This window comes from Schistocerca nitens, chromosome 2 (assembly GCF_023898315.1).
Source record: "Schistocerca nitens isolate TAMUIC-IGC-003100 chromosome 2, iqSchNite1.1, whole genome shotgun sequence".
NCBI lineage: Eukaryota > Metazoa > Arthropoda > Insecta > Orthoptera > Acrididae > Schistocerca > Schistocerca nitens.
This window is the reverse complement of record NC_064615.1, coordinates 785,136,408-785,161,547: the sequence shown is the minus strand read 5'-3', so window position 1 is coordinate 785,161,547 and position 25,140 is coordinate 785,136,408. Positions and strand designations below refer to the sequence as shown.

The following is a 25,140-nucleotide window of genomic DNA, read 5'->3' as shown; positions in this document are numbered from 1 at the left end:
AGACAGCCATAAAAGAACAGCCAGTTTTTTGGTGCTTAATACATTTCATAAACTGAGTGCCCACACTGACTCCACCCATTCCAAACAGGGGCTCTCACCATGGGTACCATCCAGCTGCAGAAAGGGCATCTGACAGCAGCTATTTCCGGGAATTCTGATGCTCCAGAATGACAAGCACCCATTCCTGGGCATACGTAGGGAGGTAGCAGCTCAGATATCAGCAGTGTGATCCCTGTGTTTTAGGGGGCTCAACCACAAGGGTACATACCAACTCCACCACATCAACTGGTTGCAATGTTGGCTATAGCATAATGCGTCAAGGAAAGATGGAGGAGGCAGGAAGGCCATACACTGAAGACCCTGAGTAAAATGGTCTTCCCCAGTTGGTCACACTATAGAGACAAAATTTAGAAGGGGGTTGATCCCCAAAGGGGGGCTAGAAACACTGAAAAGGAAAAGTGGAAAAAAAAAGAGAAACAAAACCTTATGGGACAGCAGGCACCAGGAGGATAGCTGGGCCAATGTACTGAGAAAGGGGAAGGAACAAGGACAGGGCAAGAGGGTAACTGTGAAAGGAATGCAGCCCATGAAGGAAGAAAGTGCTGCAACAACTTGAGGGCCCACATGAACTCATGAGAAAGCCTTGAAGGCCCCAAGGTATGGAGGACCATTCTCTAGGACCAATAGGAGATGAGTTATGTTCTAACTGTAACCCAAAACAACCTGTGAGATAAAAACTGATGAATATAAATCAATTGGGAGCCTCAAAAGCTCCAGTCACAGAGTGTAAGTAAAATTTGATAGCTTCAAGCTGTGCCTTATGCCTGTTAAAAACACTGTAATGAGAACATTTAGAATAAGCCTGTTGGTTGTAGTTTCCAACCTAACCATATGATCAACTGTGGACTGTCCATCCAAGAACCCACACTGATAGGGATACAAAAGGCCCTACGATTTAAGAACCCAGCAAAATCATTGGCTTTTCAAGTAGTTTGCAGTGCTAAGCTGTCAGTAGCTGTCTAAAGACAGGGTTTTTGTTTGGTTTAAGGATTGGGACAATGGTACTATCTCTCCATATAAGGAGAAAATGACTTAATCAAACAGGGTTGGAGAACCTGAGCTGATGCAGTCTTTGAGTAACAGAGAGGTGCTCAATTATCTGATTACAAACCAGAGCCTGGGACAGTATTGTGTGACAAGTCAAGAGCATGAAGCAGTTCCCAGGAAGTGAAAAGTTAATCACATATTTGGCATGATGAGAGGGTAAAGTATATGGAGATGTCAAACTTGTCTCATGCACTCAAAATGTAGGCAGGGAAAACAAGACTGATGCTGCCGCTAAGTTCATCGTGAGGTGTTCAGAAAGAACCGACACATTGACAGAAACATAACCATGAAAGACGAGACATAGTGCTCCCAGCACTCTTTTTTTTACTGCCTTTAGCTAAATACCAAGCCTTAGTATGGAGGCTCTTAAAATGATAAGGGTGCTTTGTGAAGGGTGTAGTTTAAGACTTGCAGAACCTTTCGGCAATCCTGAATAATTGTTGCAATGTCTTTGTTCCACTATGGCATTCGCCGGCAGTGGTGGGGATTTGAAGAAAGAGGGAACAGTTCCAGTGGTGAGTTATCATGTGTGAGACATCTCTCACAAGCTCGACAATGCAATCTGCAGAAGAGAGGATGAAGGTACAGCAGAGTATACAACTGCCAAAAAGTAGTGATGCTAGGAAGGCCAGAGGGAAGGCACCCCTGTGGGAAGACCACAAACAAGATGGGAAGATGGACTATGAAAACACGTGCAATAATTAGGATCCACTGAAAACTGGATGGAAGCTGCACAAGACAGTAGATGCTGAAGGTAGCAGGATTTGCATGGTCCCTGATCGTATGTTAATTAAGTATGACTTTAAGGCTATCCTGGACCACTGTATGTTGCTAGTGAGGGAGGAACATCACCAAATATTGGTTCCAACACCAAGAATGGAGGCATCTGGTGCCACTGGGGTCACAAGAGTACCTTCCCACACAATTTTTTCCTTTTCTCTTTTACTACTTTTTGTGGTCGCATATCTTGTGGGGGATTATCCACTGTGGGCACAGGAACTCTAGTGCAGGCAATGTTGGAACACACAGTCAGTGGCTCGTGCAGCCACTAGCTAATGGATCACTGATCTGTGGCTTTCTGAGGAGACGGTTTCCAAAAGTGTGTCCCGTCATCAGTAGATACTGAATACGGCTCTGCTTCTCTTGCTGGTCATGGACAGTTGAGGTTCCCGAAGATTATGATGCAGGAACCATGAGAGAAGAGGGCCTGTCACCTCCATGGTCTAATATATTTTCATGACTACTGGAGGTCAGCAGTGAGAGAATAAATATGTGATATTGCTGACAATCTGTCCCTGAGACAGAATATAAATGATTGTATTTTTTCCGAGCTTCAAAATATGACGCAACTTGGATCATCAGTTCCTTGATTTTGCATTCCTTAATTACGATAGTACACTTTGGGGATATTCCAGAAGCATTGGCTTCTAAAGCACCACAACAAGAGTGGGAAATACAGCTTCATATCACAATGACAAACTACGATTTTGACATTCTCTAGAAGCTAATCCATCCAAAAAGTGAAGATGAACGCTCAGGTGACCACTCCGTTAACTGGCAGACCTCAGTATATTCAACATATGAAATGGATCCCACACTTCAAGTGATTGTGTTAGTTATCTACCAACTGTGTTAAGCCACAGCGAAAAATTATATCCTTTATCAGGTTTTAGATTTTTATGGAGTGCTTCAGTAGCAGGTACATCACCATTTTTTACAAAACGGTAATGCCTGAGACTGGAAGGAGTCACCATTTTAACTAAGATGGAACCAGTTCCAAACACATTTTCAAAATTCTCCACAAAGAACATTGGCTTTCTCTCTAGTAAGTACCCTCCATCTACCCGAGTGCAAACCATGAACTGAGGGGAGAAAATTTCTGCAAGCATTTTGGTTTCGCTTCCCTCACAAGTAGTGGCCACGGTGTGAAAGTTCTTAGGGTCAAAACAATCTGTACTGTAGAAGTCTGTCCAAAGACACTGCTGGAGCCTAGCAGCCACCAGCTGTGCCAAGTATCATCCATTATGCTGCCTACTCACAGTAAGGGGTTTCGCAACAGGTGCCAACCAACCAGAGCAATGGCCACATGGCTTATGGCCATTGCCCAGAGTCCTAGTGCTTCCAAACATCTACACCTACATGACTACTCTCAAATTCATAAGTGCCTGGCAGAGGGTTCATCAGACCACCTTCAAGCTTATTCCTCACCATTCCCACTCGTGAACAGCATGTGGGAAAAACAAAAGCTTAATCTTTCCACTTGTGCTCTGCTTCAATTTATTACAATGATCATCTCTCCCAGTACACATGGGCGCCAACAAAATATTTTCGCATTTGGAGAATAAAGTTGGTGATTGAAACACCATGAAAAAATCCTGCCATAATGAAAAACCCTTTGCTTTAATGATTGCCACCCCAAATCGCGTATCATCCATGAAACTCTCTTGCCTATTTCATGGTAACACAAAACAAGCTGCACATTTCTGAGCTCTTTCTATGTTCTCTGTCAATTCCATCTGGTGCAGATCCCACACATTGCAGCAATATTCCGGAAGAGAGCAGACAAGCGTCATGTAGGTAGCCTCTAGTAGATCTGTTCCACATTATACGTGTTATTCCATTCTGGATTTCCTCTGTTTAAAGAGTTAGTTGTGTTTCACAGGAACATTTTTTTGAATCTGTGCTGATTACTTGTTAATAAATTGTTTTGTTCAAGGTAATTGATAACATTCGAACACAGTATTTGTCCTAAAATTCTAGTGCAAAACGAAATTGGTGATATGGCTCTGTAATTCTGTGGATTACTCTAGTTCCTTTCTTATGTACTGGTGTAAGCTGCGTAACTTCCCCGTCTTTAGGTACAGGTGTTTGGCGAGTGAGCAGTTGTATAAGATTGCTAAGTAAGGAGCTATTGTATCAGCATACTCAGAAAGGAACTTAACTGCTATAGAATCTGGACCAGATAACTTACCTTTATTAACTGATTAAACTGCTTCTTTACACTGAGGATATCTGCTTCTAAGTTATTCGTGTTGACAGTTGTTATCGATCTGAATTCCCAAACATTTACTTTGTCTTCCTTGGAGAAAGAATATTGGAAAACCATGTTTAGTTGGTTGGATTAGAAGAGGGGGAAAGGGACCAAACTACGAGGTCATCAGTCCTTTATTCTGATTAAAACAAGCCGCAAGTGTGGGAATAAAATGAACGAGACCGACAACTCAAAACAGAATGAAAGAAAAAAACACAAGAACTATGAAGGGCAACAAACATGTAAATGGACAAAAGGGGACAAGAAGACCACAGAACCACAAGAAATGGGATGAAGAGATTAAAACAACAAAGCAGATCACCATGTCTGGCTAGAGAATAAAAAAGGAGAAGCCAGCCACTCTGTAACACATTAAAACCTCCGCCCTAGTGCTTCTAGGGTGGAGGACACAGAGAGACAAAGGACATGCACTAAAACTTAGATCAAATGATAAAACCTACCCTCACAAATAAAACTTGAAACTAAATCAGCCAATGAGGCATTATCAGATAAAATTAGCGGCAACAAGTCCGGTAACCCAAGATTTCTTCACCGGGCACTCAAAGTGGGACATGCACCAGAATATGGGCCACTGTCAACCAGGAGCCGCACCGACACCAAGCAGGTCTTCACGGCGCAGGAGGTAAGTGTGGACAATGCAGAGCCAAATGAGGACAACTGATTCCTTGCGAGAGGCCCGCACGGAAGACTTCCACACATTCATAGTCTCCTTAATGACACGCAGTTTGTTGTGTGTACTGTTATGACATTCTGTCTGGCAAAGCCAAAACCCCTATGGCGTAAGTCAGAACACAGATCAGGTTCAGAGATGTCCATCTCCAGAAGTGGTTTCCGTGTAGCCTGTTTGGCCAACCTGTCAGTAAGTTCATTGCCTGGGATGCCGACGTGTCCTGGAGTCCACACAAACACCACTTAATGACGGGACTGGTCCAGGGCATAGATGGACTCCTTGACAGACGCTACCAAAGGATGACGAGGGTAGCATTGGTCGATAGCTTGTAGGCTGCTCAAGGAGTCGGTACACAGAAGAATCGATTCCCCAGAGCATGAACGGATATACTGAAGTGCATGAGAGATGGCCACAGCTTGCAGTGGATACACGGCCGCCGTCGGGCAAGGAATGCTGTTCAAAATGGCCTCTGTGGACATAGGCAAAGCCAACATGACTATCAGCCATCGAGCCATTGGTGTAAACCACTTCATAACCTGGAACACGTCAAGAATCGAGAGGAAGTGACAGCAGAGAGCGGCAGGAGCAACTGAGTCCTTAGGGACATGCGAAATGTTCAGATGAATCTGCGGCCTAGGTGTACACCATGGAGGTGTACGTGGATGGACCTGGATGGGAGGTGGTAAAGGGAAGGACTCCAGTTCAGACAGAAGGGATCACACACAATCCACAATCGTTAGCACTGACCTGGGCCACTGATGCGGGAGATGAACCGCCATGGTTGGGAAAAGGAGATGGTAATTCGGATGCACAGGAGAACTACGAACATGTGCAATGTAACTAGCGAGCAGTTGTGCACGCTTAACCTTCAATGGAGGGACTCCGGCCTCCCCCAGGACACGGGACTCGTTTTAAAAGCTCCCATCGCTAGGCGATCACCACAATGGTGCACTGGGTTCAGTACACTCAACGCCGAGGGTGCCACCGAACCATGAATCAGACTCCCATAGTCAAGGCGGGATTGAACAAGGGCCTTGTAGAGCTGCAGCAGAGTAGAGCGATCTGCACCCCAGTTGGTGTTGGTGTTGCTCAGGCAGTGGAGGGCATTGAGGTGCTGCCAGCACTTCCACTTAAGCTGATGAAGGTGAGGTAGCCAAGTCAACTGAGCATCGAAAACCAGTCTTAAGAATCGAAATGTGTCCACTACAGTGAGTGGATCGTCATTAAGATAAAGTTCTGGTTCCAGATGAATGGAACGACACCGACAGAAGTGCATGACGAACGACTTGGTGGCCGAAAACTTGAAGCCGTGCGAGAGAGCCTGTGGAGCCACTCAGCAACACCAGTACTGGTGGAGCAGTACAAAATGCAGAAGTCGTCTGCATACAGAGAGGGTGATACGGACGGCCCTACAGCTGCTGCTAGACCATTAATGGCCACTAAAAATAGTGATACACTCAATACAGAGCCCTGCAGGACCCCATTCTTCTGGATATTGGGGGGGGGGGGGGGGGGGGGGGACTATGGGAGGCACCAACTTTGACAAGGAAAGTATGAAGAGACAGGAAATTCTGGATAAAACTCTGGAGTGGGTCTCGTAGACCCCACCCGTATAATGTGGCAAGGATACAATGTCGCCAGGTGGTGTCATATGTTTTGCATAGATCAAAAAAGACAGCAACAAGGTGTTGGCATCTGGGAAAGGCTGTTCAGATGGTAGACTTCAGGGAGACAAGATTATCAGTGGTAGAGCAGCACTGGCAGAAACCACCCTGGGACAGGGAGACAGTGGGCCACGTGACTCCAGGACCCAACACAACCACCGACACAGCATACATTCCAGCAGCTTACAAACAACGTTGGTGAGGCTGATGGGCCGATAGCTATCCACATCAAGCAGGTTTTTGCAAGGTTTGAGCACTGGAATGATGAAGCTCTCCTGCAATTGTGATGGATCTGGTTGAAGATGACAAGGTGATGGCACTTGTAATCAGATGAGCTGTGTCGGGGCAATGTGCAAGTGCACTGAGGAGCTCCCACTCCGTAAATGGGGCATTATAGGGCCCACTGTGGCGTGTAGTGAAAGAAAAGACTTTCCTTTCTATCTGCCATTTGAGGGTGTGAAAGGCTGGTGGGTAGTTCTGCGATTCAGAGGCTCAAGCATAGTGCTCAGCAAAGTGCTCGGCAATCACATTTGCGTCAGTACAAAGCACGCCATTGATGGTAATTCCAGGGCACCTGTTGGGGTCTGGTATCCAAAAAGAAGTTTGATCTTCATCCAGACTTGGGAAGGTGACGTATGGCACCCAATGGTCGACATGTACCTCTCCCAACACTCCTGTTTCCGTCGTTTTATAAGCCAGCATAAACGGGCATGGAGCCACTTAAGGGCTATCAGATGCTCTATGGATGGGTGTCACTTATATCACTGTAGAGCTTGCCAATGCTCTGTAATTGCCTCAGCGACTTTTGGCAACCACCAAGGGACTGTCTTTCACTGGGGGCACCCTAAAGAGCGAGGGATTGCATTTTCTGCCGCAGAAACGATTGTTGTAGTCACCTGCTCAACTATCAAATAGATGTTACAATGTGGGGGAGAGTCAACAATGACACCAGAGGTGAAAGTTTCCTAGCCCGCCTTGTTTAAAGCCCATCTGGGCAGCCGTCCGTGGGCCTGATGCCAGGGCAGTGACAGGAAGATGGTCGTCATGCGCTCTCCAGTGGATAGATGGGAGAAGTCCTGGGCTGCAGATTGATAAATCAATGGTCGAGTAACTACCTTGAGCCACATTGAAATGTGTGGTGGCCCCAGTATTTAAGAGGCAGAGGTCAAACCGAGACAGTAAAGTTTTGACATCTTTGCCTCTGACACTAAGCACAGTGTCACCCCACAAGGGGTTGTGGACATTAAAATCTCCCCACAGTAGGAAAGGTTTAGGGAGCTGATCAATCAGTGCAGCTACTACATTCAAGGGTACTGTACCACCTAGATGAAGATATACATTGCAGACAGTTATTTCCTGCGTCGTCCGTATTCTGACAGCCACAGCTTCAAGAGGGGTTTGAAGAGGCACAGTTTCACTACAGACTGAGTTTCAGACATAAACGCAAACTCTACCTGACACTTTATTATAGTCGCTACGGTTCCTGTAATATCCTTTATAGACACAGAGGGCAGGGGTCAGCATTGCCGAGAACGAAGTTTCCTGGAGGGCAATGTAGAAAGCAGGTGTAAAGTTTAACAGTTGCCATAGCTTAGCCAGGCGGTCGAAAAAACTGCCGCAATTCCACTGGAGAATGACATCATTGTGAGACTGGAAAGGCATGGAACATTCAATTCCCTTGTTCTTAGGGGTCTTCTTTTTCGATTTCTCGTGCTGTTCCTTAGGTTTTCCTGGCTGGGAGGACTTCACTGAATCAGTCTCCAGGACTGAGGATGAGTGTGAAGCCCTACGACCAGCTGCTTTTGGGCTCTTCAGCTGCTGGTTGGCTCAGAAGTGGGGTCTAAAATCCCCAGTGGTTGGCGGGTTGCTGCTCCCGAAGTAGGTGGTGCAGGAGCAACAGGAAGGGAAGTGCCCCCCACCATCAAGGGGGCAGGTGTTGTCTCCCAGTTCTGAGAGGCATTAGGAATTCAAGGAACTGATAGGGTGACAACCGTTCTCATAGCAGCGGCATATGAGGTGGTCATAGCCACAGGCTATAGGCGCTCAAATTTCCTCTTAGCTTCAGTGTAGGTCAGTTGGTCTACGGTCTTATACTCCATGACTTTCCTCTCTTTCTGTAAAATCCTGCAGTCTGCCAAGCAAGGTGAATGATACACCTCGCAGTTGACACAGATGGGAGGTGGGGCACATGGAGTATTGTGATGCTATGGACATCCACAATCTTGACAGGTGGGGCTGGAAGTACAGTGGGAAGACGTATGGCCAAACACCCAGCGCTTAAAGCACTGCATCAGGGGAGGCATATATGGCTTGACATCACAGTGGTATACCATCACCTTGACCTTCTCGGGCAATGTGTCACCCTCAAAGGCCAAGGTGAAGGCACCGGTGGCAACCTGGTTATCCCTCAGACCCAAATGGACATGCCGGATGAAATGAACACCTTGCCACTCAAAATTGGTGCGCAGCTCATCGTCAGACTGCAAAAGAAGGTCCCGGTGGAATATAATACCCTGGACCATATTTTAGCTCTTATGAGTCGTGATGGTAATAGGAACATACCCCAACTTGCCACAAGCGAGTAATGCCCGTGACTGGGCAGAGGATGCAGTTTTTAACAAAACTGACCCAGAGCACATTTTGTTCTAGCCCTCCACCTCCCCAAACTTGTCATCCAAATGCTCCACAAAACACTGAGGCTTCTTGGACATGAAAGATTCCCCATCAACTCTCGTACACATGAGGTACCGGGGTTAATAAGCTTCACTGCCATCCTTAGCCTGGTGTTACTCCCACAGTGTGGCCAGGGAGGGGAATGACTTGGGGTCATATTTCTTAGCATTTAAGTTAGACTTTGGCCACTTAGTGACTGCTGGCGGCAGACCACCAGCAAGAGACGATGTACTACGCTTCATGGCATGTCATCCGCCCTGATACCACCCACTTGGACCAGGGGCCCTCCCCACAGGCGCCACCCAGCCACAGTAAAGGCCACCTGGCAGGATGGCCATTGCCGGGTGCTCCGATGCCCCAAGGTGACAGGCATCTACTCCTTTACATACATGGGGAGTTAACGGCGTGTGCATCAGCAGAGCAATCCCTCTGTTGTCAGGAGGCTCCAACCATCAGGGTACATAGCGGCCCCATCACAATGGACTGACTACAATGTTGGATATGAGGTGCAAAGAAGTCCATGGTCATTGTTGGCACAAAAAGTGACACTGCATAGCACATGGTGGAAAATGCATCCAGGAACGTGTCCTCGCCCAAGAGACGGAGAATGGGCAGGACTGCAATGCAATGATGAAAAAGTAGGCCTAAAGATCTTGATGCATGATGGACACGATGCATCACGTAAAGCACCCTTCCCTATGCAGCTCACTCTTCGGGAAAATTATGAAAAATGGAGATCAAACCCTACAGGAGACCATCACCTAAAGGCCAAAACATGTGAGACTCCTTTTAGTTGCCTCTTATGACAGGCGGGAATATCTTGAGCCTATTCTAACCCCCGGACCTTCAGGGGGAAACCGTGTTTAGTAACTCCACTGTAGTTGTACTGTCATCGGTAGCATTACACTTGCTATTGCATAATGAAAATATTGATTTTGTATTGCCAGTGATCACAACCAGAATATCATCCAATTTTCTGACAGATTTTAAGACAGAGTTTCATTGTATAAAACTACTAAAGGCACCTTGCATTAAGTCTCTGCTAAATTTCAAGCTTGAGTAAAACATCACCAGTCTGGGAGATTTTACATTCTTATAAATTTGGCATGCTTTTTTGGCTGCTTCTGCAACAGTGTTCTGACCTGTTTTGTGTATCAGGGGGATCAGTACTATCTCTTAATAATTTATTTTATGTATTTCTCTCAACTGCTGCCCAAACTATTTCTTTGAATGCAAGCCACAACTGGTCTATGCTTACAAAGCCAGTTGGAAGGATTGAAGGCTGTCTTTTTAGAAGGCACCAAGCAAATTTTTATCTGCTTTTTTTTAAATCTACATATTTTGCATTTATTTTTGTGGATTTGGATGCTGTAGTGTTCACTCTTACTACAACAGCACTGTGGTCAGTATTCCTTTTATCTCTCATGATGATCCCTATTTGCTCAATGTTATTTGCTGCCAAGCAGTCAAGTAAGTTTTCACATTCACTGACACTTTTTGTGGGAGCCTAAACTAACTGTTCAAAACAATTTTCAGAGAAATCATTTAGTATGATTTCAGATGATGTTTAATGCCTACCACCAACTTTAAACACATATTTTCACCAATGTATCAAGGGCAGATTGAAGGCACCACCAACTACTATTGTATGCGTGGAGTACCTATTTGAAGTTAGACTCAAGTTTACTTTGAACTGCCCAACAACAGTATCATGGGAGCTGCTGGGGAGCAAGGGGGGGGGGGGGGGGGGAGGGGAGTAAAAGAACCAATTATTAATTTATTCTGGTTGTCAAGTGTAGCCCCTAGCTACACTAACCTACAGGAATTACATATTTCCATTTCACTACAAAATGAACTACTACTAACAGCAATAAACAATTCACCACCAAATGTATTTAATCTACCCTTTATAAACACTGTTACGTTCTAAATAAAAACTCCAGCTGAACTCATCTCCAGCTTTAGCCAGCTTTCATTACCTATAGTGATTTGAGCTTCAGTACTTTCTATTAGCATTTGGAGATCTGGCACTTTCCCAACACAGCTATGACAATTGACAATTATGGCACCAAGTGTTGCTCAGTCTAACCTCATCCTGTGTATGCCCTGCACACTTTCAGACTGATGCATTTCCGAAATTTCTCAAGAACGCCTAACCTGAAAAACTAACTATTTCACTCTACACAGACCCCACTACCCATGTAGTCACTTCCTGTTTGTAACGGTCCCCTGACCTATTAAGCAGGACGCGAAAACTCACTACCCTAATGACGCAAATCGAGGGATCTGCAGCCTACATGGTTGCAGAACCCTCTCGGCCTCTGATTCAGACCCTCTACCCTGCCCTGCATCAAAGGTCAACAGCCAGTCCTGCCGACGGTGTTAAAGAAGGTGAGCTCTGCCTTCATTTTACAAGCTAGACTGGCTAACTTTCCCACTTCTGACAGCTGCCTGAAACCAGAGAAAATCTCTTCCAATCCAGAGTGACACACATTAGCAACAACATGAGGCACCACCTGACATTAGCTGCACCCTGTGCTCTTCATGGAATCTGGTAGCACCCGTTCCACAACTGGGATGACTCCTCCCCAAATGCACACAGTGTGCACACCAGACTACGTCTCCTCCTTGGCAGCCTTATTCCCATATATGCCTAACATTGGAGTTCTCCACTACCAATAATCCCACCCTCTGTGACTGATCAGATCTTGCAGAGCATTTCGCTCCTGGTCTGTATCAAATATAGATAGTGCCTGAAACTTGTTCATCAGATGAACGGGGGAGGCCCTTTGATCAGTTCCCCGGATCTTTTGTTGCCAGCCACACTTTGAAACAATGTCCCACTCGAACGAGAGTGAGAGGTCAGCCTTAGTGTGGGCAATAACCACAGCAATAGATCGATCGGGGTGGCATGGGGGACATGCTGGACATCCTTTGGATTCCCATGTCCAGCCTCCCCCCACCCCCAGTGATGCCCCTGAATACAGGAATCACAGTCACTATCCATATTAAACCAGTGAAAACATACTGTTGCGGCCACATGTAGTAAGCACTGCTTCACGCAGTGGAGAGTGGCAAAACAGAGGCACGCCAGCGACCGAGGCGTTGCAAAGTAGGCAGGCACAGATAGCCTTACTGACAGCAGCAGTCTACCAGCAGGCTGATGCAAGGACGCACACAGACCGAGCGCCGAGCGAAGCCTGGAGAGTGCTGAGTAAAGGGAAGTGAGGCCAGCACGCTAAGTTACGCTGCAATATACTGCGGGAGTAATAACAAAAAGCTACCACCGAGGGTAAAAAACGTTCTCCTGCCGGATATAAATAGTGGAGCGCAGGCAGCAACAGACAGAAGCCATTAGGAAGCAGTTCGGATCTCAGGACAGACATGGTCCGTGTCCGAATGTTCAATCTTTGTAGGTGTTGATTCCGGAAGTCTGTTCCAGCTCGGAGAAGTCATCCGTTCGCCGCCAAATGTCAACTTCAGCTCTGGAGGTCGGCCCGAGTTCAGTCGGCACCATGGCTGACTAACTACAGCAAGAACTTCCAGCAGGACTGGCCACAGTGCGGTCTCGATCACAGGTTCCGCCGGGGACTGACGCCCAGACTTCACGGCAACCCGGCCCCATGGCGCGTGGTCCGTCCATGATGGGACCTTGTGGACATCGCGACTGATTGCTTCCCAGCCGCCAGTGCAGCAGGTGTCAGCAGCTGACCTCACGGCGACGTGGCTCTGTGGGCGTGCCATACTGGGGCGCTGAGTTCATCTCAACCACAGGGCATCCTGGCTTCAGCGGAGCACTGGTGGCCTGAGGCTCCCGAGTGAGATAAGCAGCGCGCGTTGCGCGCATTGTCAGAGAATCTACACAGCAGCAGCAAGGCAGAGGGATCCGCAGGGCTAGGCAGCAACGCCGAGGGAGAAATTGTAAAGAAAGTTCAATAAATAATTGTAAAACTCCACGCCATCACAGTCTTTGGCGCAGCCACTGTGTCTGCTGCTAACAAGTGGTGCAGAAGTCTTAACAATACAATCGACAGTTATTAAAATGTGGAACTGTGCCTGATAAATACACAACTCACACAAAATTTATGAATTTAAACTGAAAAGCACACCAAAAAAATCAAAATAAGTTGCTTTTTGCTAGAATCCGTGTCAACTCACAAACAAAACGGTGGGCTCTGCTGTAGGAACGGAAGCTACCACCTAACAGACACACACCTATCCCTCAGCATGCACAGTTAAATAACAACTCAAGTATCAACAGCACATACCCAGTGTAGTCAAGGGACCTGACAAAACTCCCACATGGACTGGTTGGGCTTTGGGCAACCTTCCCCAGACAGCTTGTACTTTATTTTAAAAAAAATTCAGGGAGGAGATCAAAACTAGATGCAAGGGACCAAATATAAGTTAGCCCAAATATGTGGTGTCAAAAAAGGGGATATGCCTAAATTTATGACCTATGAGCAAGCAAAGTTCCCAGCAGGGAACTTGTCTTAGAGACCATGTCTGAGAAAAGATACAGTCAAAGAGTAAGATTGCAGCACAAGAAAGGAAGAAGTACTGCAATTGCTTGGGGCCCTATGCTCATCATGTTTATAATCACAAAAGTGGGCACCTTCATTTTGGTTTTAGGTTCACACTATGTACTATGGACAGTGTTTCTTTTGATTTCTTATGAATCTGCTTTCCTCCCATGGAATGGTCAGGGAAAGTCTTGGGGCCATATCTTTCTTTTAATTTCTTCAGTGAGACCTGCTGTGTTCTTGCATCCATCAGCAGGTCATCTGGCATGTTGCTGGCCACTCCAAGCAGGTGCTTTCCCAATGGGCACTACGAAGTCATACCAAGGGCTGCCTAAAATGGTAACTGGTGCCTGGATCTTTGTGCCCCAGACTTGACAGGCACCTACTCTGGGGGCATATAAAGGAAATTTTCAGCCCTCGCAACAACAGTGCTCTCCCTGCAATGTAAGGGGAGAGGGACTACAACTGTGTAGGTACTACCCCCCCCCCCCCCCCTCTACAACTGATCAACTGATGGGTTACAGTTGGATTTCAGGTGCCTAATTTGATCATCTCAGACGAAAGGTACTTACAATATCATTTCACAGTGGGTAGACATGTGCCACTTTGCACTATCTACCCCACAAAGCCTATACCACTGAAAAATTTTGAAAGAATGGAGGTCAAACCTAGAAGTAGAAACCAGATACGAGTTAGTCAAAATGAATTAGGAAAAGAATATCTAAGAAAAAGGTAAGCAACTATTAGCAATGTCTATTACATAAGTCATGTTGTCAACAAAGATGTCATCTTACAGACAAGCTCAGGAAAAGAAATAACTTAAGAGTACAATTGCAGAACAGGAAAGGTAAGAGTACTGCAATGGCTAGGGACCCTATCCTTGCCATGCAAGTATTCACAAAAGTGTTGCAAGCTCCCTAGCGGACAGAAGATGGCAACCAGATTGATAAGGTTACTGCAACAAGTTCACACAATAGTGACTGCTCTGAGTGACTGTCTACAAACAAAAACATAATTATTCAACCTTCATCAACAAGACAAGTTCTAATCAATAGGTCCTATTTTAAGTGCAACTGTGAAGGTAAAGTGAAGTGCAAAAATGTACTCTGTTTCACAAAGGAAACTTATATGCTAGTGTTGAGCATAGCCAACACAAGAACAGCTTTAGATCACCAATTGCCATGAACATTCACAACTCATTCCTGAGGGCACCTGAATAAGGACAACCCAACCAGTTCAGGAAGGTCAGCTTAGTGACACTGATGCACAATTACAAACTATGCTCTGGAGGACTCTTAGTATTCAGACATCAATAGACACCTGCTTTACCTAGGAACATCAACAAATACTGGCCCACCTGCATCAATTTTCAGACACATTCAAGTTCAGACAAGGCAGACCAAATAACCCAAAATAAAATACCATTTCAACACAGGGGTCACCCCTGTACTCTCATCAAGTAAGAGTTCATAGAGTATGTCTCTAGCAGAACAACAAATGATTCAGAATGGAGTGGCGAAAATGCTGCAGAAAGCATTATTTAGCTGTCCTTGGAGCTCTCCTCTGGTCCTCATGAAGACAAAAGGTGGCACATGGAGTTTCTGCACCAACTACTCGTAGCTGAACAAAAATCAGCAAAAGGGTGTATACCCCTTGCCACAAATTCTTGGGCTGTCTGATGTAAGTGAAGTAGCTGCCCACTATGCATATGTAGTTTGGCTACTGACTGATCAAGATTTATGAGGCTGACAAAAGTTCTATGTTACGCTGTTTGATCTTTACAATGCTCAAACCACATTTGAATGCCTGGTAAACAACCAGCTTTGACATATGAAATGGGTTTTGGGTGAAATCTGAAGAATGTTTGTGCCACTGCACAACTGCGTTTAAACATACACATGATGCACATCTTCACCTGAAGCTGAGAAAGTGCCTCCTTGCCCCCCAAGAAATTAAAATCTTGAGGTATCTAGCTAACAGAAACTGATTCCACCCGGATCTAGAAAAAAATAGAGCCATAACTGATTTTCATCTTCTCAGCAGAGTAATGATGCAAGAGGTTTCCTTGGGAAATGCTCTTACTACAGGCAGTTCATAAAAGATTTCAGATGCAACGCATGGCCGTTACGGGGATTGCTGCAGGGAAATGCCAAATTTTCTTGGGGTCAGAAGTTAGACATATCTTTCTGTATCCTTATGGAGGCCCAGACATCTTCATCGGTCCTGGTACTTTTTGACAAGAATGCTTAGATGGAACTATACACTTATGCTACTGAATTTTGGGTAATTGTGCTATTGGTTATGAGATATATGCGTTTCCACCGCAAACCCAGAAAGATTGCTTACATCTCTGGAGTGCTCTCCAAGTCCTTTAGCAGAGTAAAGCAGCCATGCAGGTTCCAATCCTATTTATATGGCTCCCCATTCATTGCAGTAACTGATCACCATTTAGTATGTCACCAACGTAGTATACAAAAATAGGTGCAAACACGAGAGGCAAACCACCTTTCACAGAATCCAATGGAGGAAAATTACAACAACAGTTATAACCCAGACATCACCACAGCTGAATGATGGGAAGATCCGGCATTACTGAACATCACAGAGGCCTTAGAGAAGGAAGAAGCTGCCAAAGGCAAAGTAAGATTAATGGGCACGACATTATTTGGAAGGAATTACACACAACGGGACTGAAATGGTGGCTCACTCATCATGCCAGCTCATTTATGACCAGCCTCACTGAGGTATTTTCACAATACTCTGATATCATGCCATCTAGTATTTCTGAAGATCCTTGATAAAATAAGAAAGCTCTATCACTCTCCAAGTCCCTACCGATCTATCAGACATTATATATCCCATTGCAGTGAATGCTAACAATGCAAGCACATGCCTTAGTTACCCTCAAATCACCTGGTAGTGATTGCTTTGGAATTAACCTCCTGGGGATAAATGATAGTATCTCACACAGTATACTGTCATCAATGTCTTAATGACTGCTGAGGGTCCCGAAATTGCAAGGTTTCTTGTAGAAGACATAGTTTTGAAGTAGTATGGAGCACTACTTGTAATGATCTCCACTTGTGGAAAATTGTTTCAGTCAGAACTAGCATCAGATGCAATTTCACAATGAAATATTGTTCACAGGATGGCAAATGGCTACCACCTGCAGAAAAATAGTCTCAAGGAACATTTCATTAGTACATTGGCCAATAGGCTCATGATGTACACAAATGTCGAACAAGGATACTGGGATGCAATACTGCCTGTTGTGAACATTACATACAACACAACAAAGCAAGACAGCACATCTCATGCTGTTTTCCTGATGCACTGCCAAATGGGTTGAAACAGCAACGGATACTTTAATACAAATAATGTAAAAATAGTTATTGAGCAAAACATCTGATACCATTGCAAAATCTGTGAATATTTCATTGGTGCAACTCAGTAGCATATTCAGGTGTGACAAACACACTGCTGAGATATGGTCGCATATAACTAAACAGTGAGTATTACACACAATCTGGCATCCAGATGGAAGACACGGGACATAGTGGATGGATAGCAAATAATATTTACTGAAATGTGGCAGCAGAAAATCTGGTGCAGCCAGTATGATGGCCCACAGGTGTTTATGAAAACATTTTACAAAAAGTCCCCCCCCCTTCCCCCAATGTAGCAACAGTTTCGAAATAAACATTTACTGTATAACCATGATAATGCTCTCATACACTTCACTGTGATTCAAAGAAAATAAGGAGCATTTATTAGTCTTACCTATTGAATACCATGGTACAAATACCACCAAACATATGTGGGCCAAAGTAGTGTGTTGCGTGCTTTCCACAAAAAAAGTTACCCAAAATTTTGGCAACAACCATTCATCATGATACAGAAGAATGGAACTATATACCCTACAGGTTGAGAAATTTATGGAATACCTTTCTCATAATTAAATACTACAATAGTAGCAAAACACGGCTCAAAAATGCTTCTAGTTACATGGCTGGTATTTTTGGCAAGATGTATATACCTTTTGGGAGACTTCCAAAAACACAATGCCATGCAAAGCTGCTGTACTCTGAGCTCTTTTTGACAGTTTCTGGCACCCGTGAGCATTTCTTTTGAGTATTTTACATGTAGGCCTAATAGGTCAAAGTGTTACAACATTCTTTGGTTTGCATGAGTTGTACATCTGTAGAGCGAGTGCTCTTCATAAATGCCATCAGCCAAAAGTCTATGAATCCTTGTATACTGAAAGTGGAAGTAAATCCATTACTAATCAAAGAGGTTGTTCATTCAGTAGAAGAAAGCATAAGATCAAAGTGGGCCCACTTTAAAGCATCTACAAGTGACAAGTTACAATGGGTATCATCAATGGGCACATCAAATTACGCATACCAGAAATTATATTGTCGAAACAAAGGATATTATGCTTGAATGTGGTATATTTCCACACTTCTGACAATCAGCAACAGAAATAGAAGAAAAACTCACATTAAAATTAGGATGTAATTACCTGAAAACTGTCAGTGAGTTTAAGACATGGCTGGTCAAATTTTCACTGTGATTTATATGCTCAGTAACTGCTCTTCTCAAATTCTGAAAAGGAAAACCACAAAAACTAGACATGTGGGAATAGTGTAAACCAATAACAAATAACAGAAAAAATAATCATCCACGTTTTGTTGGCTCACTTAAGAATAATATTTATACATATATATAAAAAAAATATGCACACACACAGTGACGTATTGGTACAGTCTTCACACTGAAACCCACTGTTAAACAACAGCGGTCAGAAATTAGTATATCAGAAGAAAACGGCCAATAAAATTAAAAAAGTTCAACAAAGATGTTGCTGGGAGGAATGTAGTCTCCACAGAGAGAGTCTGTATAGAAGCCAAACTTTTAGGAAAGAGTAGTTATTAATCCAGATGTGTTGATACCCATATTTTAAATAGAATATATGTGGAATATTTGAAATAAGACTATTTTTGGAAACAGTATAGGCCTGTTAAAGGATGTCATACTCCGGTATCTCTGAAATACTTACACAAAAAGGGTCATGATGATATGGAAGAGCAACAGCATATCTCCTGAATACATAATTCAGTGACAAGAAGATTAGTCAGTAGCAAGCCAGAATGAAAAATGAAATTACAGCAAGCAGACATCAGCAGCCAAAACAATGATACAAAGAAAAATACAGCAACACTGCGTTGTAGTGCATACTGTCATCATAAAAACACAACTTTCTTGCCAACACAGTAAAGCAACAAAGTTCTGCAATCTGTCTGTAACAGTACGAAGAACATGGAAAAGGGTCGCTATGAGCTGAGGCGCCGTTAACAAGTTCGATCACACAGATTTCCTTCAATTCCACACGCATCATGAGAAAAGTGAGGATTCATTTGCACGCACACTCACTACATAACAACAATCTTTCCTTCCTATTACACTCATGTGGGGAACTTTAGCCGACATTTGCCTTGGCCTGTCAACAGCTATTTCTGCATGCATTTTCTCAAGTAAAAAACAACAGGTCTGTAACTTGTTCTATTGGGATGACTTGCATAACAGAAGGACAGTTGTTTATTTTCCAATTATTCCAACGATTTAAATATTCAATCATATGGAGTAATTAACAGCATTAAAATGATATTGTTGACGATTTCTATCTCACTATATGTCTAAGCTCTCTACTTGTATATTACCTGAGCGGCTGTAGTAACGTGGCACGGATTCAGCAAGTAGATCATCGTCCGCGTGGCAAATTTAAATCCTATTTCTATACCCCATATAAGACAAACCATAATGAGCAATAGACGTTTCCCTCCACGATCATTTCTTTCGTAGACTGATTTATCAGGTAAACTAATATTTCTGTAACCCTTATTAATCAAGAAACAAGCTATTCCAAAAGCCCACAATGTATCCAATAATTTCATTCGTGGTGACAAGAAGGCGATGCATTCTGGCCCGCCGTAGCTCAACACAGAAATGTCAACGCCGTCTGCCACCCACTCAAACATTTCTCCGTCTGCCGATAGACACCGGGTCACCGGCTATCTGACAACACAACTTTCTGCTACTACTATCAACATACCCGTGACGTCTTTGAGCCACAGATATGAGCAACCGGAGGAAAAATTGCTCGCCATCGACTTCGAATCTTCTGATGTTCAGCAAAATAATACAATTTGTCAGCAGCTGAGTCAGTATTGTTAGCAAATGATGTTAGCATTTTTATTAAAAGCTGCATCGGAGCCCTTTTACAGCTGACGATATCTGTATTAGTATTTGCATCTCTGACTGCAGAATATGGTTTACATACAATGAAACTAAAGTCCTGAAACAATAACCCTGCAAATTAGGGAGCTATGCCATTGAACAGGACATGTAATGGATTTGGTTAGATAATCATTTAAGATGGGAAAAACGTGCTGAACTATTGAAAAAAAGGTTGAGTATATACAGATATTTATAAAGATTGCTGAGAGAGCGATGATTCTGGAAACTGTAGCCTACTATGTGCTTCCTAAGCGCATATGCGTATCCTGTATTGTATGCTGTGATGTTCTGAGGAAATGCAAGTTTTGTAAAATAATATTTTAAAATTAAAAACGAGCAATAAGAATAATGGAAGGGGTTACCAATATTTCTTTATTCATCCTGTAAATCGTGATAGATATACAGTTTGTACAAACGATATAGTGTAAGTCAGGTTTGATATACTACATACAAGTTTATACATACAGTGATTTAGAAAACAACAGCCGATACACGCTGAACACCACTAACATAATTATAAAAATAGTAAGATGATTGAAAGAATAATATGGTTAAGAATAATTATATTGTTGGAATCGCCAGCAGAGTATCCGTAGACGCACAGTGAAGGATAGGATTTGTAGTCGACTTGCCTACAACAAATAATTGCATAGCCGTCCGGTATAATGTGTTAACGAAAAAATATTTATTCGCAAAACTCACAATGAGAAGAAACTAAAAAAAAAACAACAGAGAAGTAACAAAAACTAGGAGACTCTATAGTCTTACGGCAAAGATAAAAAAACAACACTTGACCAGAAAAAAACTCTCTCGCACTTTTGATATCACTTTGCACCAGACAAGAAAAATATCACTACCACCCAGCCCCCCCCCCCCCCCTAAAGTGCGGAGCCCCAGGGATATCTTGATACTTAAATTTTATTCGATGTCCAGCTCTGGTGTGCCTCGGGTGTCTCGGTGGTGGTGACGTTGTTGTTTGTGGTGGTGATTCACCTGTCTCGGATGATGTACTGAGCGGTGTTTCGGTATGCTCTGCGTCCATCATGTGTTGTTGCACAGGCGGGGTGTCAGAGGTTGGAGAGGATAAAACCCATGCTGGCTTGACACATTCAATCGATACCTTTGTCCGGACGCCATTGTACATTATGTCCACGGTATGCTTATTTCTACTCAGCACCTGAAATGGACCCGTATATGGTGGTTGTAAAGGCGATTTGACTGAGTCTGTCCGCAACATAACGTGATAGCAATCGTATAAGTCTTTGTGTACAAACACCTTACGGTTGCCATGGCGAGAAGGTGGTGGGCAATGTATATTTGTGCAGTGACGTTTTAGCTGCTGCACCCAGTGTGTGAGGCCCTCTGATCCAGGTAGTGAGGTTGGTACTAAATAATCTGCAGGAATCCGTAGCGGCTCGCTGTAAACCATCTCGGCAACTGATGCACCAATATCGGGTTTGTGAGCTGTCTGCAGGCCTAACAACACTAATGGTAATGCTTCCGTCCAGCTCTCTTGATGACACATCAATGCTGCTTTGAGTGTTCTGTGCCATCGTTCGACCATACCATTACTGGCAGGGTGATAGGTAGTCGTGTGGTGGCCTTGGAAACGGCGCATTTTGGATAGCTCGAGGAACAACGTAGATTCGAACTGACGTCCCTGTTCAGTTGTGACATGAAGGGGGCATCCAAAACGGGCAACCCACATACACAGAAACGTCTTCGCAGCAGTTTCGGCTGAAATATCGACTATTGGAGTTGCTTCTGCCCATCTTGTGCACCTATCTATGTCTGTAAACAAATATCTGTAACCCTCTGACTGTGGGAGAAGTCCAACCAGGTCCACGTGAACGTGTGCGAATCTAGCAGAGGTACCTTGAAAATCTCCAATATCAGCACGCACATGTCGTCCTACTTTGCTTTGTTGACAAGGAATGCAGGAACGTACAGAAGGCGCATGTCTCTTTTCATAGAAGGCCACACATAGCAGTCTGTCAGCAGCTTGATTGTAGCGTTGGCTCCTGGGTGCGATAGTGTGTGGACACTGTCGAATTCCGTCTTGCGCAATATTTCTGAAATGAATGGTCTTGGTCTGCCTTGAGAAAAGTCGCACCACAGCTTCAGCTTGGAGTTAGGCACCAGAATTTGCTCGAACTTCAGACCTGTAGACGGGTCGTTTAACAGCTGTCGTAGCTCTGCATCCTTGGTCTGTTCCACTGCAAGTTTATCATAGTCTATAATTTCTGAAATCCCGCAAATACGTGAAAAATAGTCAGCCACTAAATTTTATGCGCTTCTTAAATGGCGTATATCTGTCGTGAACTGACTTATGAACTCAATATAACGGAACAGTCTTGGTGAACACTTATCACTGGTGTTTTTAAAAGCCGATATTATGGGTTTGTGGTCTGTAAACACAGTCACTGGTCTAGCCTCTATTTGTGAGTGGAAGTATCGAATTGCTTTGTAGATCGCGAACAATTCTCTGTCATGCGCGCTCCACTTCTGTTGTGCAGTCTGTAACTTTTTAGAGAAAAACCGTAGTGGTTGCCATTGTCCTTCTACACGCTGGTGCAGCGCCGCCCCTATTGCTGAGTGCTGCTCAGTTGGAGCCACCGGTATCTGGTATTATGCTTTCTTGCAATTGAGGACGCTAAAAATTTTCGCGCCGGCCAAAGCACATGTGAAGTCCTGTATACACTCCTGGAAATTGAAATAAGAACACCGTGAATTCATTGTCCCAGGAAGGGGAAACTTTATTGACACATTCCTGGGGTCAGATACAGCACATGATCACACTGACAGAACCACAGGCACATAGACACAGGCAACAGAGCATGCACAATGTCGGCACTAGTACAGTGTATATCCACCTTTCGCAACAATGCAGGCTGCTATTCTCCCATGGAGACGATCGTAGAGATACTGGATGTAGTCCTGTGGTACGGCTTGCCATGCCATTTCCACCTGGCGCCTCAGTTGGACCAGCGTTCGTGCTGGACGTGCAGACCGCGTGAGACGAAGCTTCATCCAGTCCCAAACATGCTCAATGGGGGACAGATCCGGAGACCTTGCTGGCCAGGGTAGTTGACTTACACCTTCTAGAGCACGTTGGGTGGCACGGGATACATGCGGACGTGCATTGTCCTGTTGGAACAGCAAGTTCCCTTGCCGGTCTAGGAATGGTAGAACGATGGGTTCGATGACGGATTGGATGTACCGTGCACTATTCAGTGTCCCCTCGACGATCACCAGTGGTGTACGGCCAGTGTAGGAGATCGCTCCCCACACCATGATGCCGGGTGTTGGCCCTGTGTGCCTCGGTCGTATGCAGTCCTGATTGTGGCGCTCACCTGCACAGCGCCAAACACGCATACGACCATCATTGGCACCAAGGCAGAAGCGACTCTCATCGCTGAAGACGACACGTCTCCATTCGTCCCTCCATTCACGCCTGTCGCGACACCACTGGAGGCGGGCTGCACGATGTTGGGGCGTGAGTGGAAGACAGCCTAACGGTGTGCGGGACCGTAGCCCAGCTTCATGGAGACGGTTGCGAATGGTCCTCGCCAATACCCCAGGAGCAACAGTGTCCCTAATTTGCTGGGAAGTGGCGGTGCGGTCCCCTACGGCACTGCGTAGGATCCTACGGTCTTGCCGTGCATCCGTGCATCGCTGCGGTCCGGTCCCAGGTCGACGGGCAGGTGCACCTTCCGCCGACCACTGGCGACAACATCGATGTACTGTGGAGACCTCATGCCCCACGTGTTGAGCAATACGGCGGTACGTCCACCCGGCCTCCCGCATGCCCACTATACGCCCTCGCTCAATGTCCGTCAACTGCACATACGGTTCACGTCCACGCTGTCGCGGCATGCTACCAGTGTTAAAGACTGCGATGGAGCTCCGTATGCCACGGCAAACTGGCTGACACTGACGGCGGCGGTGCACAAATGCTGCGCAGCTAGCGCCATTCGACGGCCAACACCGCGGTTCCTGGTGTGTCCGCTGTGCCGTGCGTGTGATCATTGCTTGTACAGCCCTCTCGCAGTGTCCGGAGCAAGTATGGTGGGTCTGACACACCGGTGTCAATGTGTTCTTTTTTCCATTTCCAGGAGTGTATTAGGTAGTGGGTATCTATCTGGAATGCTTCTTGGAGTTTAATGCTCGGCAATCCCCACATGGTCTCCATGATCCATCTTTCTTACGTACTAAGTGTAGGGGTGAAGAGTGAAGACCACGGACTGTCTGACCGGCGAATTATTCCCGACTGTAACATTTCCTCGAATATCGCCTTTGTTTCTGTCAATCTCTTTTGTGCGATTCTACGTGCTAGTTGTGAAACTGGTTGTCCTGGCGTGGTACGAATATAGTGAACCATGCTATGTTTAACTTCTTTTGACTGTCTGTCAGAACATCTCCGATTCTTCACTTCGTCATGTAGCTCTTCGGCTACAGAGTTGCCAATCGCCTGTAGGTTCTAACAAGTTGTATACCCTTTAGTGCTTGATATTGCACTGTTGTCTGTCAGATTTAACAAACGTTTTCCTTGTAAGTCGACCGCCAACTCGAAATGTGCCAGAAAATCAGTGCCCGGTTCTGATATACCAGCTATCACAAAAGACCAGGTAAACTGTTTGGAAAAACCCACATCAATCTTGCACACTTTACATCCGTATGTGTTAATCACCGAGTTATTCACTGCCTTCAAACGTGACTGTATGTCGTTTTCGTTGTGTGGTGCATGGCTGACAGGAAGCGAACTAATGTCTGACCTGGTATCCACCAAAAACCTTGTACCCGTAAGTACGTCTGATACATACAATCTTTTCGAAGCAGGAGACATATGTATTGACGATTGCTGTCACTGACATGAAAACACTGCACTATTTCTGTACATACCTTGGCTGTCTGAATAAGCGCACGGTTATGTACATCTAGTAGCATCTCTCCCAAAACGTTTATGGTACCAACGCACCTTACACTCGTCCTCTTGTTGACTTCGTATTTCACGCCCAACCCGGTCTCTCTTGCGCTTAAAGATAACTTGTGGTCGCTGTAGCATGCGTAGCTGCGTTCGCAAATCCTCTATTGCAGTTTTTAAATCTCTAATTTCGTTTGAACTTTTTGTTGTTTGTCGCGTTGCGACCGCGG

At 44.9% G+C, this 25,140-nt stretch overlaps 1 protein-coding gene across 1 annotated transcript in view; it reads right to left on the bottom strand.

Moving 5' to 3' along the window:
- LOC126237044 (transmembrane protein 164) overlaps positions 1-19,755 on the bottom strand; it is a 183,590-nt gene extending 163,835 nt beyond the window's left edge. The window contains exon 1 of the mRNA XM_049946805.1: positions 19,410-19,755. Within this exon, the coding sequence (XP_049802762.1) occupies positions 19,410-19,727 (318 nt within the window). The 5' untranslated portion in view covers positions 19,728-19,755. The remainder of the gene's footprint in view (positions 1-19,409) is intronic.
- Positions 19,756-25,140: the final 5,385 nt, after the last annotated feature.